General features: G+C 36.4%; 1 protein-coding gene across 1 annotated transcript in view; it reads right to left on the minus strand.

Annotated features, from left to right (window-relative positions):
- Nucleotides 1-14,720: 14,720 nt before the first annotated feature.
- LOC139700001 (farnesyl pyrophosphate synthase-like) overlaps nt 14,721-16,766 on the minus strand; it is a 37,029-nt gene continuing 34,983 nt past the window's right edge. The window contains exon 9 of the mRNA XM_071598422.1: nt 14,721-14,945. Within this exon, the coding sequence (XP_071454523.1) occupies nt 14,748-14,945 (198 nt within the window). The 3' untranslated portion in view covers nt 14,721-14,747. The remainder of the gene's footprint in view (nt 14,946-16,766) is intronic.

Genomic DNA, 16,766 nt, shown 5'->3' on the forward strand with positions numbered 1-16,766 from the left:
CGTTACTGACAAAAAGTTCCTGCGACAATTTTCATATTAAGTGCCAATATTGCCGAAAAATTGATGATATTCTTTATCCTTGATGTGAGTCACTTTTTGGAGATGTTAGGATACCGTTAGGGACGTTTTTCTTCAAGGTTTTGTGTCCAACACAGTGCTTCTGATGGTGCGGCCGGCATTTTAACCAAAATGATGGACGAAAACGTCCCGAATTTTGATACTGAAGCTCCCCTATACCAATTTTCTAATGTTGCATTTAAAATCCACTTAACTACTTGACAATACATATAAATTAGTATCCTTAGATAATATTCGTATTTATAGCCTACTTATGGTCAAAACTATGTTAATATTATCAATTAGCATATTTAAATGACCCAATTTCGCGAAATTGAATGGTAAATAAAGTTGATGACTTTACAAGCTAGCAAAAACATGAAACTAAACTGTTTTCGACCGCAGAGCAACGGCAATATTTCTTATTTAATTATATAATTCCTTTTGCCAACAAAATATACTTGACCCTCATACACAATTTAATCTCCTAGAAAACACGACAGCAAGGTTTCAGATTTTTTTAGCCTGCTGAAAGATACTCAGGTTAATATCTTTGTAAATCATCGAAATCCTCCTTTTCCTAAGATATTTATCGTTTTCTGGCGAGAGATTTAGGTATTAATAGCATCGTCTAATGTTATGCATGGCAAGGATAAATGTCTACCGAAGAACAGATGGGTGACCAAAATAGCACTTAATCGAAGATCAATCTGTAATTACTTAAAGCAGAGAGAAAAGAGAAAATTTTCCTCTTTCTTTCCAATTAACCAAAGAATAGAGAGGACCAAAAGGTTCGTATATTTTGAGAAATATGTGTATGATGACCACTAAAATATTAAATAACGTATTTTAAAGAGAACGAAAATTAACTTTAATGACAGAAGACACAAAGAGTTCTCCATGCGTGAGAGAAACAGCAGATTAAGGTAAGGATCTTAACAAGGTTATTAACATGATAATAAATAATCTTACGATCAAAATAAAAATAAACAAATAATTAAAATAATAACAATTAGCGGAATACAAGCAATTTTCAAAAAATTAGTAATGGACAAAATTTTAAAGGTAAATCATTTGGTTCCCTGGAGGAAGGATTTCCAGCGAAAAAAGAAGAGGAAATTAGTAAGCAACAAAAGACAGCAATGAGAAAAAATAAGCTAAATGGCAGATAACATTTTAAGAAATGGTTGATTGAGACCTATAGTTGACTTTTTTCAGTACAAACATGATAGTTGAAAGAAATTAAATCATTTAAAGCAATAAAAAGGAGATAAAAAAGATTGTGAAAACTGAATTGGTATACAGAGTGAAAAATAAAAGGAGCTCTCAAAGAATAGGAGAAAAGATAAAGATACCGCAGACATTTACAAGACAAAGAAGGAGATATATTCTAAAAATATTTGAGTACTTGGATATAGGTATTCTAAACAGCTGTTATTTGCAAAAAAAAATATAACCGAATGAGCTTTCACAGCAATGTGAAAAATATGGGCCTTGAAGAATGAATCAAATTATAATAAACATGCGACGAAAATCAAGGACATAAAAAAATTAAGGGATTTTTGGAAAGGGGATAGTTAGTAGGATTGCTGAAAATCAAGTACAATCTCGAAAATATGGGATGATGGGAATACCATGTAGTTTTCTAAATTTGTAAAGCTATATTATTGATGTGTCCTCCTTCATAACTTCGGTCTTTCTTTCATTGATCGAGGGAGGCATACATAAACCCTACATCACTATACTTACCCGCGAATTAGAGAATACATACCTGCAGAGCGCCATGAAGTTATAACTCTGCGTTAGAAATAGATGCACACATGAATGGGTGTTATTTGTGGCGGGTAAGATAACAATATTTTCCGTATATTCGTACATTTTGACCTTGATGAATAACGAGAGGTATCAATTGCCTATTGTTTGATATAATGTGTATTTTTCCGCCAAAAATAGTATTTTGCAATTATTTTTCGTCTCTAATCTGATTTTTGAACTAACTTCAATTCCAACATCAGTAAATAACTTCAAAAGAGAAATTTATTGACGATGTAAATGGTCCTAAAATTATATCATCCTCTAAAATTGGAAAGATATATGACTAAATTACCTTAATACCTCGTTATACTCACATAAATTATGTTATTTTGCCGGAAATAGATATTACAGCCATTTTTTTTATTATGTTGATTTTCATTGAACGAGCATTTGAAGGGGATCGAGATGGTGCGGGGGCTAGCGTACTGGCTTCCCACCCAGAGGGCCCGGGTTCAAATCCCGGCGGTGTTGAATATTTTTCAGAGGTATCTCGATCCCTGCTTGAGGTGCTTTGTGGAGGGCACTTTGAGTGAGTACGCCGTCCGTCGGATGGGACGTTAAGCCGCGGACCCCTTGGCGCCTTTCGTAAAGAGTAGGCTAATGCCGACGCCGGGTTTCTCTCCACCCTTCATCCTTTCCTATCCATCCCCTATGGCGCAAATGACCTCAGCTGTCGGTCGCCTCCCCTCAAAACTACTACTACTACGAGCATTTGAAATCTATCATTTCAAGAAATTTTCAACATTAAAAAGATTACTATTTGTAACTATAGGATTATTGAGGTTGTCAATTAAGATTATATCAGAAGGATAATTAAGGATATTAATTAGGACAATTAATATTATTCATCAGACGAAGGTTATATATTTATCTCAGTTCCCTTATTGAAATAAATACACCCATCATGTGGCCAAACTAATTTTTTACACACAGAAAGTTAATTTTACTTATCACCCTAGCGTAATACGTACTTTGTTTTCCAGCTTGCATACCAACCCTACTTTCTGGATACAACGCTCGATCAACCAGTGAATGGAATCTCCCCTCATTCTTTCTACACATATTTTTGAGTACATTTTGTAAGCTAAATATTGAATTTCTCCATCTAGGGTACAAAGAGGTCCTACCTTTTGTCATTTATTACGTTTACGCATATTACGAAATATGCGCGGCTACATGCATGTTTTATGGATACGTACATTATATATAATGCAATACATTAGCACTCTGTCTTTTTCTTCCCTGATTTTACCCCTGCTTTCGGAGAAAATACTCAAGTAATTCAGTCAGCTTCTTCAGCAGGGGAAATATCCTCTTTCATGAGCTCTCAAAGAAAGTACCTGGTTTTTTTTCATCTGAACCTTCACCCAGCTCGATATTCGATCTTTCCTTTTGAACTACCTTCTTAATGACCGATGGGTTCCGTACATGATGTGAAAAAATCTTTAAAAAACTAGATTTTCAAAGTTACGGATGTAAGATATTTCTGAATATTTGCCTGCATAGTATAGTATGCTATACTATAACGAGTAGTATCAATTATATATTAGAAATATTTCCTACAACTTATCTTTTTGAGATCAGTGTGAGTTACCTTCACGCAAACGGTATTGTGGTGTTATGCTTGACTTTAGACATTTTCAACAGATCTTCAAATTAGATAATCCCTAATTTACAAAAAAATCACTAAAATCAATAATCATTCACTTAATTATAATCAATAAAAATCATGTCAGAATGGCTTAGGTTTCTTCGTAAACTATGGATACAAGACGAGGGTGGAGGACGTGACATGAGGACTCACAACTTCTGGATTTGCAACCTTTACGATCTTGACCAATTATTGCTCAAAAGTATACTCCCTATCAACAAAGTAACTTTTTTCATTTACTTCCAGCAAATATTATTCAGCCGATGCCCGAACAAAAACCTGGGTTCAATACCAACCCGCCATCTCCGCATCCACCCTTAAACCACAGAATTTTATCTTTTCTTCCCTTCTCTCCATGTTTTCAAACAGTTTATGCGGTGATACAGAACTATATCTTCAAAAATATTCTTTTTTTTTCAACGCAGGGGTGCCATCGTGGGATGGTATATACCACCTTGGTCCCGGGTCGTCTTCGGAGGGTTGGGGTAAAAGTGTCGTTTCCACCACCGCAGCACTCAACCTGAAGCTTGTTTTGATATGTGAGGGTAGGGCTCGCCTCGTACTCAGCCCAAAGGCGTCTGAAATTCTCATATCGGGTGAGGAAGGGACAATTTCATTTCCTGTGCGGCCCGCAGCTTCCCAGAGAGACCGGGTAACTGAAAAAACATGCAGATTGGGTGACACTGCGTGTCATCTAGTCACGCCAACTGGATATGAATCCAGATCTTCCGATCAGCTGTTCAATGCCCTAATCATTAGGCAAGGGATATCGCTATCCTGAAGTATACATTTTACATCGTTTTTCGTAGAACTTAGCATGCGCACTGAGATTATAACACGTACATATCTACTAGGCTTTCGGATTTATTATTTTGGTACATGTATTACTTTTTATTACAGAAATAAAAACGAAATTTGGGGAAATAAACGCGCAAAACATTTGCAGTACGCAGTAACACCGCGACGCAATGAACTTAAGGTTGTAATCACACGAATAACTGTGAAATTTCAGCCAAACCTAAATCGGAAACGGAACTCTTGTTTATTAACAAGTACGCAAAATCTTCTAATATTCATGGAAAAGTGCATATTTTGGTGAATGTCTTGCATTTGGAGAGAGGGCTTCCAAAAAATTGAAGGTGACTCTTTAGTAAATGAATGTATACTAGTCAACCTAGTTCCATATCCCGAAAACGATCGGAAATCGTGCTTATTATTGCACGAAACTGTGGGAACCGACTTCAAATACATTTCCATGCTCTTTGCCGGTAACGCACAATATGAGGGCAAACTGGTATCTCCGTGTGTTTAATTAAGGCAAGGAGTCAAATATTCGATGTTTACACGAGATAGACATGCTTAGTAGCGGCATTGAATATAGGGGAGGTGACCGACAACCGAGGTCATTTGTGCCATTTGAGATGGATGGGAAAGAAGGAAGGGTGGAGAAAAAACCCGACGTCGTCATTAGCCTGCTCTTATCGAAAGACGTTAAGGGGTCTGCAGCTTCATGCCTGATCCAACGGACAGCAAACTAACTCGAAGCACATCAATTAGGGATCGGGCTACCACTGAAAAAGATCTGCCGTCTACAGGATTCAAACCCGGGCCCTCTGGGAGTGAAGCAAGTACGCTAGCCTCCGCACCATGCCGATCCCTGACAGCGATGCGTGTAAGGTTTATTACCTCCTATATAAGGTGTATGAAACCACGAAAGACAATTAAAACCTTCATAACCCATATAAATACAGACCTCTGTACATGTACGTATGTCGAGTTAAGATAACACTGCATTCATATTTTGTACCCATAGTTTATCCTCTAATCAACTATAAAACTAAAAATAGCTGCAAAAATTCAACGTAAAAGTTAGCTCAGCGTTATGATTGACTTATTATAGGATAGGTTATAATAAACCCTTTATCTAACATTTACCGTCAAACTATCCGCCATAAAATTTAGAAAATTAGATATTTTTTTTATTAATATCCACAATTTACTTATTTAAAACGTGCACAATTCCTACGAGCATTATCTTGTTGGAAGCCTACGCATTTCTTTCCTGTATTTTTTGACGCCAAAGAAGCGCGACACATACATTTATATGTTATTCAAATTGACATCCTACGATCGTGCATGAATTTGTAAAGTAAAATCTCGTATGGCCACAATAATAATTTTAATCGGAAGCAGATACTACTAAAGAGATTCCTTACTTATTAATGATATTATTAATAATACTAGTAAACACAATTGCAGTAAATCTTTAAGTTAAATTAAAAACGACGGTAAATTATGGTTCAAATATTATTCATCTTATAACCAGTCAAGGACTGAAGATTATGTCGAGATTTTTTACGACCATATTATGGTTTTCTTCCAACAAAAGGAAGCTCGAGAAGAGAATTTCGATGCTGAACTTTTCTAATGCTCCAAACACCGGGAGAATGTGACAGAAAACACGGAAGAGAAGAGTTGGGTTAATTTGACATCAGAGAGAAAAGCCATGCGTAAGGAAGGACACACTCAGCTTAATGGGAACTGACTATTATGGGTGCGCGGGCTTAACCTGAGCAGTAGTCGAATTGTCCTGCCTTACATCATGCACGCGTCCAGGCACCATCGGCTTCCTTAACCCATCCTTCTCAAATACATTCCTCCCTAAAATCTCTTACAATGCTAAAACTAGCTTCTACCATGAAAGAAGCGAGTTCTGGTCGCGGTGATTTCAATTCCATACTTCAGATATAGGTAATTTCCAATTCGACCATCAAGATATTATCAATTCTGGATTCCTTACGATATCGCTGTATTTTATTTGACAATCATCCCACTATGTCTCTATGCAATATTTTAATTTAACCGACCAGTTCAATAACGTTTGATAGTGTCCTTTCCCGATAACCTGGGCGAAGACAGGGCGAGGGGAGAAATGAGTTGAGAAGAGGGGAGAGCGTTGCGAGGTGCGGCGTCCTCTGTAGTCCCTGACTGATTGACTTCGGTTCTTGCTAGTCCCTGGAAAGTTTAGCATGCTGCTCATCAAGGGGAGTGCATTTAGAGGGCAAGAAAAAAGTAAAAACCTACTGCAATAGAGGAGAGGAAACCGGCCTCCCGACAATAAACTTTCCCCTTTCCTTCACGCCATTTCCTCTTCGTACTAATGTTTCCGTCTGCCTCCTATCCGAGTGACTATTATTTCCCTAATTATCCGCTATAAATCACCAAAAAATTATCCCCGAAGAAAAATGTCATTTTATTCGTCGAAACGCCTTGATTCGGTGGGTTTTGCATCTCACTACAGGGACGAAATTCGTCCAACAGTGATCTTAAAAGTTTCGCTATGAATGTATTTATAACAAGAGATCTTACCTGTTGCGAAACTCGTCAAATTCACCAACTATCAAAGTAAGAAGTAACAGAAAGTCGCCCAGCAATGAAGTTAAGAAGTCCTGGGATATCCACACTCCACCGAAGCTTGTATTAACCATCCGTGATGATTTCACCCTGGAAAATTGCCTGGCTATGAAAGGAATAAAAATACGGACGTTTGCTTTTAGTGAAATTACAAAAAAATTTACAGAATATTTATTGCAAGTTTGGAATTCTTAGTCTAGTCATGAGCCAACCGATGACTTCCTCTTCACTTACGCAATTTAAATACAAATACAATATTCTTTACCTTTGGTTATTCTTCGTGGTGCAGGCTATTACTGTCTCCTTCGATCCGCTTCGGTGCAGGTCAGTTCAAATAGTGAGCACTTCTCCACAAACACACAAGGAGGCGCTTTGAGCGTAGCCAGTCAGTTTGAAGGTTTGAGGATAAAAAGGGGGTGAACATAGACTATTAAAGCTATCCTATCTAAACGGTCCCTCCGAGGATTTTTTTTCATCGCCATTGCTTCCCGCGGTCAACAGGGTAATATGTGGCGTGAAAATATTGGACCCGGTGTGAGTGGCCTGTCCCGTGTACGATAAAATGCCGCCCACCGAACCTTGTCTTCGCTTTCTACTAGAAGTATGAATCATGTAAGAATGTGATTGACACGCCTGAAGTCACCGTGGATGACTAAAAATAACCGGGGACCAGAGAGGCACACTTCAATCCCCAAGAAAGATATCTGTACGCGGAACGTTTTACCTAAAACGCCTCAGGTCGAAAGAGGGACTGACGTCAATCGTTATATTAAAAAAAACAATAATATTTCAATAAAAAATAAGTTAAATACACTTAACCTTCACCCAAACTGTGCATGATGATTTTCGGAGAAACTTATACCTCGCCAGGGATCAAATCATGGTGAAAACAAAAATGTCTAGAAAAGGAAATCGCGAGCAAAACAACACATAACTATTACAAGTATTTTGCGGAAAAATGAAAAAAAAGGAGAAACCAGGAAGCCTCAATCACACTAACTTTTACTCCTGGTTCCTCACAGGGGTATTTGAGACTCCCCACTAATGCTTAATACTTTCAGGTATTAAAACATGGTATTAAAGGAAACTAGTCTAACGACAGGGACCATCTTACCAGACTCATATAAATGTCTCCCTTTTGGTTCACGAGAATATAAATCCGGATCCCTGTGACTTTAAGGTAACTCATTCACTCGCCAATACACAAACCTTCAGAAGCGGAAGGTAATGATTTATAAAACAAACATCCATCAAAGAGGCAAAGTTTTTTTTTTAACGGAGAAAAGACTAAGAATGGAAACCGTGGGGAGGAATGAAAGAACGACGGAGGTAACTGGGATTACAAACGGCTTCGATCTATCTCCTCTCTACTCTGACCCCTCGCACAATTACCAGATTACAACAGAACTAAATTTAAGCGCCCCGACACATGAGATCGAAAAACTTAATTGTCATCTGGGTTTACTATCATGAACCCTTAATTGCATAAAGGAGGCCAGTGTCCTGACGCTTCCTGCCACGCGCCCACTCAAAGGGTGGCGACGTGAATTCAGATGAAGGTGAGAAGTGGCGGTGATCGGAAAACTAATCTTTCGGGGATGGTGAACTCGTAGAAAGGTCTCACTCACACCCGACCTGATCATATCCACCACCTGCGTTGAGCAACATTTTTTCAGACAGAAGAAAAAAAAATAAAAGGGGTGCACTCGAGTTTTGTAACGGCTATCCCCTTCCTCTTTTCTATCGCCGATATTCAACCACCCTCTTCCTTTTTTCACCGCCGCCGATTACATAGGTTTTAGAACTCGCCATTTGCCTTCCCTAAAGAAGAAGGACGTTCAGGGATAGATTACGAGATGGTCAGCCCAAGGAAGAAGCAAGTCCCAATGGACTAAAAACAGCAAACGATAGTATTCGTAAAAGCCAAATGAGCTTTATTTTGGAATTAAACCCAAATTTATTTGGGACAACGAACCTTTTAATAGACTCTTCCTCAAACGGAGAGAATTTTTTTATAATTTAGACATTTACAATGTCCAGTTCCTTGAAATTAATATAACTATTCGATCTTAAAGAAACATGAAGTTAGGATACAATATATCCACATATTACCAGTCAAAGGACTTTTTTCACAACTATGAGTCGTTGGAACTCAAATATATTGATTTCATGAAATTAAATAATGAAACAATAATAACTAGATGGATGAATAAGGCCAGTAAGCGAAGTAGTTTTTGGGGTAGGCGACACTTTATTGAGGTTATTCGGTAAGCAGGAGTGAGTAGGATTTTTGGAAGTGGAAAATAAGAAATGATAAACAAAGAATACCACGGAATCCCTGCTATTAACAATAAATAGGTACCATGACAATATACTTACCAGTTATGTCCTATCTGACGCCTAGACATCTTCATTTTAATTTTTAATCGCTTTTAACTGAAATTGGCAATGGAATACATACTAATAAAAAATACCACCACAGCCTGAATTCGGCGAATAAATAAGATTTAATTTTCAATGCATCATTAACATAAGGCATGAGGTCATTGGAGGGCTAAAAGACCATGTAAAATTTTGATCATTATGCCTTTGAAATATGAAGCTGTTTCAGAATAAGCTCAGGAGTTTGCCTGACACCTGAGCTGTGTTTTAGTGCATCAGCTCATCCTATGCAGATTACCAAGTCTCCTTGGACTAAACAGTCATCGTCCATACTTGATCACAGCACTACCCCCTCTGATGGCGGATTAATTCCACTAAACAGAGGATATTTTAGACGGTCTAACGATTGAATGAGACGCAGCCGGGTTAAGTTGACATTTATAAGTAATCGGCTCCAATCCTTATACAGCAGTGTGACAACAGAGGACGTAATTTTCACGGAGAAATTCAAAAAGAAAATGGTTTCGTTAATTTAGGTAAACGTACTTTATTGTGTTCACTTAAGTTCTCCCCGGTGTGTACTCTTCTTTCAGACTTTGAATAATCTTTTTTGGAAAAATTTATTTCATTATATTTAAGATGACATTGTCCGTCGTTTTCCAATGCACTGATTTATAATTAGGTATCATGCATGTATTTTATGACCGGCCTCATAATGCCTAAAAGTCAGTAAATTATTCTTCTCATAACAAAGAATTTTTCTAGAAATAACTTTGCTGTTTTAAATGTCAGCCTTCGGAAAACCTGAGAACTAATTAATTGATTGTGTGTGAACTCAAAAAATTCTCTTATGCATTCAGAGCCCCTTTACCTTCTAGTTTAATAGCTGTACGCGTATCTTCTCAGGGTACGATGATGAAGAAATTACTTGAAATAAAAGAGAGAATAGGACAAAGGAATCCAGTGTATAAAGACGAAAATAGTGGCGTGGTGGACACTGTACCGGAACGAGTGATATCGGTAATCATTCAGTCTCACCCTTGACCTTACATTTCATAAAAATTCTCGCTATTTGGTAACGCGAGACGCGTGGCATTACCCTGACTCAAGGTGAAATTCTCTCCGTCGTGAACCAAACCCAGTGGTAAGAGAAAACCACTAGGTAGTTTCTTCTGTCACCGACGTCAGTGAAAAAAATCAGTTTTCATTAAAAGACGAGCAATACCTTTTTTAAAAGTGCTAGAAATAATCGCACTCCGCTTCGGTTAGCCTTGCTGTTGCTCATAAATATAAACATACAAAGGTTCACGTAAATATAAACCTTTAGTACCGTTTTCCTCGCCGAAAAGGTCAGTCGTTGAGTTCATGAAGAAGCAAAGCGATTCAAATGTAAATGAGAAATTGAGTACAACGACGCGACGTGAGAAATACGCAAGGCAGGCTCAGAGAACAAAGAAGCTTGCACAGGGTAGAGCTGAGTGTAGCCAGACGATAGCAATTATAAAATGAATGGATACGAGTAAGAGCTTTGTAAAATAACTCCATATTTTAAATTAAGAAATTATGTTAAAATATTAATAGATCATTATACCTGTATTTACAAAAGGATTATCATACGTGCGGCATCTTTCATTTTGTCGGAAGGCAAAGAGAGAACATTAGCCAGTCAATTAACGGCTGCAGTATAGCTCAGACGTAACTCTGATTCCGGAATCGACACAACGCGTTAGCGTTATACAACAAAACTTGGACGATAGAGGACTGTAAGTCCTGCAGTGTGACTGTGACTCAGTGGATTTTGGCATAGGATTTCGGTTGTTCAGTACCATAGACCCTCGTGCTCATCTACGAAACTTCACATGACAGCCCAGTGGGTAAAGTGCTAGGTTATTGATTTGAGGGCCAGGGGTTCGACTATGGGTGACGCCTATGTGTATCCTAAGCTTCACCCTCCCATCCTACACTCTTCCTCCTTTCAACTTTTTCCTTTCTTTAAGGGACTCACTGAGGATCAATACAATAGCCAAATAAACTCGTCAATAATTTTTCAGCTTCTGAAAAAATTCTTAAATCCAGGCAGAGAAAATTTTGAAAGATTGTAATTGAAATCTCGGTCGAGCGCATGTCATTTGGAAGTGGCTCGTACGTGGCAGACCGCCTCAAGTTGCAACTGTGCGACTGCAAGTTCAGGAGATATATGAGAAAAGCTGAAGTTTGCAAGAAAAATTTAACGCCCAAATGTGTTTTTGCATATCACCCACACGCACTTTTCTGCATCTCTGGTAAAGGATTATGTGCTGGGATGACGTTAATCTCTTGACTCAACAGTTAAAAACACTGTTCATATCGCAGGTGTCCAATCAATGCTCCATACAAACAGTAGTCATCACGCCCATTTACATTTCTTCAGGAAAAGTTAGAGGATTATTGCAACCTCTGTTCTCATCCACCAAATAACTTTTTGTTCACTATCAGAACTGAATTGCAATTGACTTTCCATGAGTCTACACAAAGGCCAATCACTCATATGCTTGTATTATGGGAAGAAAACAGACTCATTACCAACGATTTATTTCATAATAGTTGGTGTTTTATATTAAGTTACATATAACTATATACTTAATATAAAGTTAGCACATCCTAATTAAATCTTCTGTATTCATTTCTCCAAGTCCAAAGAATGTTTAAATGTTATGATGCTGTGAATTCAACCGTTATATATTCCTTTTCGTGTTTTATGTCTCATTTATTTATTCATAAACTAAAACAAAATCTCATAGTTCCTATCATCATGCAAAAACCTCTTTGTTTGAATTGATAACAACACCAGAAAATGATATGGACGACATGAAATTTGTTTATAAATGTGTGCTGGCAGTTTGCTGAGTAGGCTTCATGGGCTCTTCATGGTCCATAGCTCACTTTAAAACTGCAGGACTGAAGGTCATATAATTACCCATTTTGAAGGTTTTTAAAACACCAAATTAAAACCCGATATTGACAAACTAATTTCCTGTATATATGTATGTTTATGTATATATATATATATATATATATATATATATATATATATATATATATATATATATATATATATATATATATATATATATATATATATATAAAATATACATTACACAGAAATAGATACAAGGAAAGATAGGAACACATATGAAAGACGAACACAGGAAAGGTAAGGAAGGCAGAATTGAGCAGATCAAAAGTTCAAAAACATTTCAATGCAACAATTTACTGTTGCGGCATCTCCCGCAGTTTCTTTGGAATTTTTCAAAAACATTACCTTGACCCGGGCTTCAACCATGGATCTTTCAATTTGCTGGGCTAATGCTCTAACCAGTTGAGCTATTGAGTAAACGTAATCTGCAGGGTATTTGTGTAACCAAGTGCCCCAATTCTTTGGCCAGGAGATGGTGTTAGGAAGCTATTATCTTTGCAAATCACCTGTATGTGATGCAGAGAGGAGAGAGCGTACAAAAAGGTGAATGAGAAAGTGATTAAAAATAGGTTCTGGGGAGAATGGATGGAGAAGAAGAGGGTATGGAGTTAGGAAACAGAAAAAAGGCAGGTGGGATGGAAGCCAAAGAAAGGACAAACATACCCTAAATCCTCATTTTTGCAGGCACATCCTTTGAATTTTGAAAATGCATACATGTGGCTGTCTGAAATTAGTCAAGTTGAAGCAAAATTAATATATTTCTTGAATTACTATCAACATATGTACTTACTTATTAACACCAAAATAGTACCAGTAGTCCTGAAAGTAAAATAAGCAATAAACATCCAGGATACCTAGATTGCATAATTATTTTTATGTAATTTTATTATTAATAACATTATTTTGTTGTTATTTTTTGATTAAAAAATCCTATTTAAAACAGCAAATAAGCTTTGGGATACATATGGTATAATTTATGTCTCACAGGAGGGACAAATCAATAATTTTCAGGACCACTTATCATCTTTTCTCCCCAAAGTGTCCTGATTTCAGCAGATCAAAAACCACCTTGAAGATGTAACTTCTCAAGGCTGAGTGTAAAGGGACTGCATGACAGTCTCAAGTTTTTCATCAGTTTTAAAAGAGGCTATATTACTATTATTATTATTTACATTAATTATTTAATTAAATCTTTGACAACACCAATGTTTAAGCTGCAATGTGTACAAAATTACAAAGCATATAATATTTTGATCTCCAAAGAAACAAGAGCTACTGATAGCAAAAATTCATAAATGTCAGTATTTGAATTTTATATTTTTCACATTTGACATTCTTTTAAGTCCCACTATTACAATATCCACATACTACTGGATTGGTTGAAGCCTACCTTCCAGATTCAGGGATCATCAAATGAGATTAGTTGAAAGGCAGTTGAACTGCATCACCACAGGCCTATGGATTAATTCTGCATATGCACCTGATTATTCAATGGCCATACTCCACATGCATACATTAGACCATACAAAGAGGTCATATCCCCAACAAACTTTCCTTTTTGACAACTGGCGATTAAAACTTCTCCCCTTCATTAAGTACCTGCTCATTCATTTTATGTATGGAGAATTGAAGAGCATTATAGATTGAGACATTTGTTAAGTAAGTAAAAATATTGAAGTACAATTCCTCAATTTTCTTCCTTTGCAATTACTTATATACTATAGAGAAAATATTTGAGAAAATATGAAGTCTTGCATACAGATTGTAGTATTTGTAACATATTTGAAGATATTGACCCAATATTCACTATGAATCCTCATGCTTGGCAGATGAAAAATTCTTCCCCAAAAATCATATGAAATGGACTTTAACCTGTAATTAAAAAGCTACAGCAATTTTTTCCCTGGTATTTTTTATACTAGTATGTGACGTTCAATGAAAAAAATGTATAATCTGATTGCTGTGATACAGATTTTGCAAATGGATTAACACATCTTGCAGGAATCAAATTTGATTCTTAACTCAAGCATTTACAGTATTTTTCATGGTTTCCTTTATATTAGATGAAATTGTAACCAGTCTGAACATTCTAGTTTTTCATTAGTCACCAAAAGTTAACCAACCAAGTGAATTTAAACTTATTTTTTGGCTTCTTTGCTTTGTTTTTTCTTGTTAAAGAGCCATTTAAGTATTTATTTTCATTAATTTTTGGCATGCATGTAGTGTGTAGTGCATAATGTAGCTTTCATAACCTATGCACTACCATGGCCTTCAACAAGAATGATCAGAGGGACACACTTTCGAAGTCCATGATTCTGTCATTTAGAATCTAACAGTAGATCAGTGCAAAATTCTCATGAGAGATGAGGAGAGTGTCTTTCCATTGTGATCCATAAAGAGGAGTGCATTTGTGAATAATCCTTAGTGGTGAATAAAATACTTAACTCATATTTTTTATAAAAATCCTTCATTTCAGTTTTTTACATATATTTTTTCAAGGAATTTGAAGAATAACTTATGAGGAAGATTCTTTGTATTTTGCTGCACTTGGGTGCAAATGAGATCATAGCTTTGACCTTCATAAATCTTGTACATAAATGGTAACTCTAACTCATTGTACAATTCCTTCACACAAGCTACCTTCTCTGGGTCCTTTTCCCCATAGCACTCCTAAAAAGACAGATTTTATAATTAGATTAAATGGAAAAAGACAACCGAGATAAAATTAAAAACTAATCATGCTTATCTTACATGAAATAAGATGGGAATTTTTTTGCTTTCAATGTCACGTGAGCAGGTAAGTAATACTAATTGTATAAGTTTTGTTTTCTCTTAACTTCTTACCAAAAAAAATTTTACAATCAATTTTTGCATATAATTGGTCCCAATTCAATTTATCCTATTCATAAGCACAAACAATGCTACACATTTTCCTGCATAGTGGAGATTCATAAAATCAATGTCTGAAAGCTAATGTTTTTGTAAGTTGGCCCCTGAGAGATAATAAAAAAACTATTATACCGATTCTGGAAATAACACTGAGCACAAACTAATTTGAATGAAATGCTCTGGACAACTAACAATAAATGAACTTTTTTTTAAGCATTAATTTTCCCAAATTATATTGAAAGGTTTAAGTAGCTTAATGCCCTCAGTACTGTTTGGATTGGGAGTAAATTAATGGTGGACATTTTGGGGAAAATTTTCTTTTTCAAATTCAGATATAGATACTTATATACTTATGTATATAATTCAGATATAGATCATAATACAAGAGAGGTCTACTTGCAAGAGAATTTCTTAAGTCTTGATTGCCTCAAGTCTTGAGGGAATGGAGGAGCAATTGCCTTTTACTTAAAAAATATGTGTACTATCTTACATTTCTTATTAGCAGCTGAAAAGTTGGCTAACATGAACCAGGATTAAATTTGGTACACCACTGCAACAAGCCATGATAAAAAATGGAACTGGGTGTGGAATCGGGGACAATGAAGAGGAGCTAAGCAGCTAGCATATGGGTTCCCTCAAAAAGTGTCATCATGAGTTTGTTGGACAGCCAAAGAGTGAGCTCTATGGCAAAAGCTATGATTATTTCCCACTGATGTAGCCCAAAACTTGTGTTTTCGTGAAGATATACATTAATTTAATATGATAACAAAACCAGCTTCAACTCCATGGTAGTTAAATAAGGAAGGATAGATTTTACTAGACCATACAGAATTTTAAATCCACGCACTCCAAGTAAGGGAGGTCATATCCTTTCCCATTAAATTACTTGTTTCCCAAAATTTTCTGACATTTCCTATCCAGAAAATATACAACGAATACAAAGGATCAGGTGCCCATAAACAAAGCTAAATTTTCAACTTCAGACGTTCTGATCAGTGGTCAAACATTAGCCTACAGGCTACAACACTGACTTTACCAAAATTCACTATACACATATCTACATATTTATTTATAAATGTCTTAGAAATGCTCCTTCAGTCTTTGATTTTTTCCAAATAACGTGATTGTTCCGACTCTGAAAAATTCAGAGGCAGTTATTTATGTAATCACCTCTTCGTTTCAATAATATCCCCTTCCTGTCTTCCATTTCCTCATTTTGGATAATAGCTAGTCTGAGGGAGCCAAATCTGGCCAATGGGGAGGATAAGGGATGAGTTTGAATCATAACTTCATTAATTTTACGGTCACACCTGCAGAGGAGGTGCATTGTTGTGCTTGAAAAGGACTTTTTTGTGAGTGGATGTATTTCATGCAGCATAGTGTTCAAACAATCTAAAGCCAAGGCTTTATATGCACTTGCAACTCATCATTTGGATTTTTCTTAGCTACATGCATGTAGTGGTGCATCCATGTTTCATCTACAGCACCCAAACAAAGTCCTATTTGTTTCACATAAACAGCTGAAAACTGGCCTTGGAATATATCATACGATATCATTTTTGTCAACTCCGAGCAATTACAGCGTCCATCTTTTGGTTAGGT

This window comes from Hetaerina americana, unplaced genomic scaffold (assembly GCF_022747635.1).
Source record: "Hetaerina americana unplaced genomic scaffold, ioHetAmer1.1.p SCAF_10, whole genome shotgun sequence".
Lineage (NCBI taxonomy): Eukaryota > Metazoa > Arthropoda > Insecta > Odonata > Calopterygidae > Hetaerina > Hetaerina americana.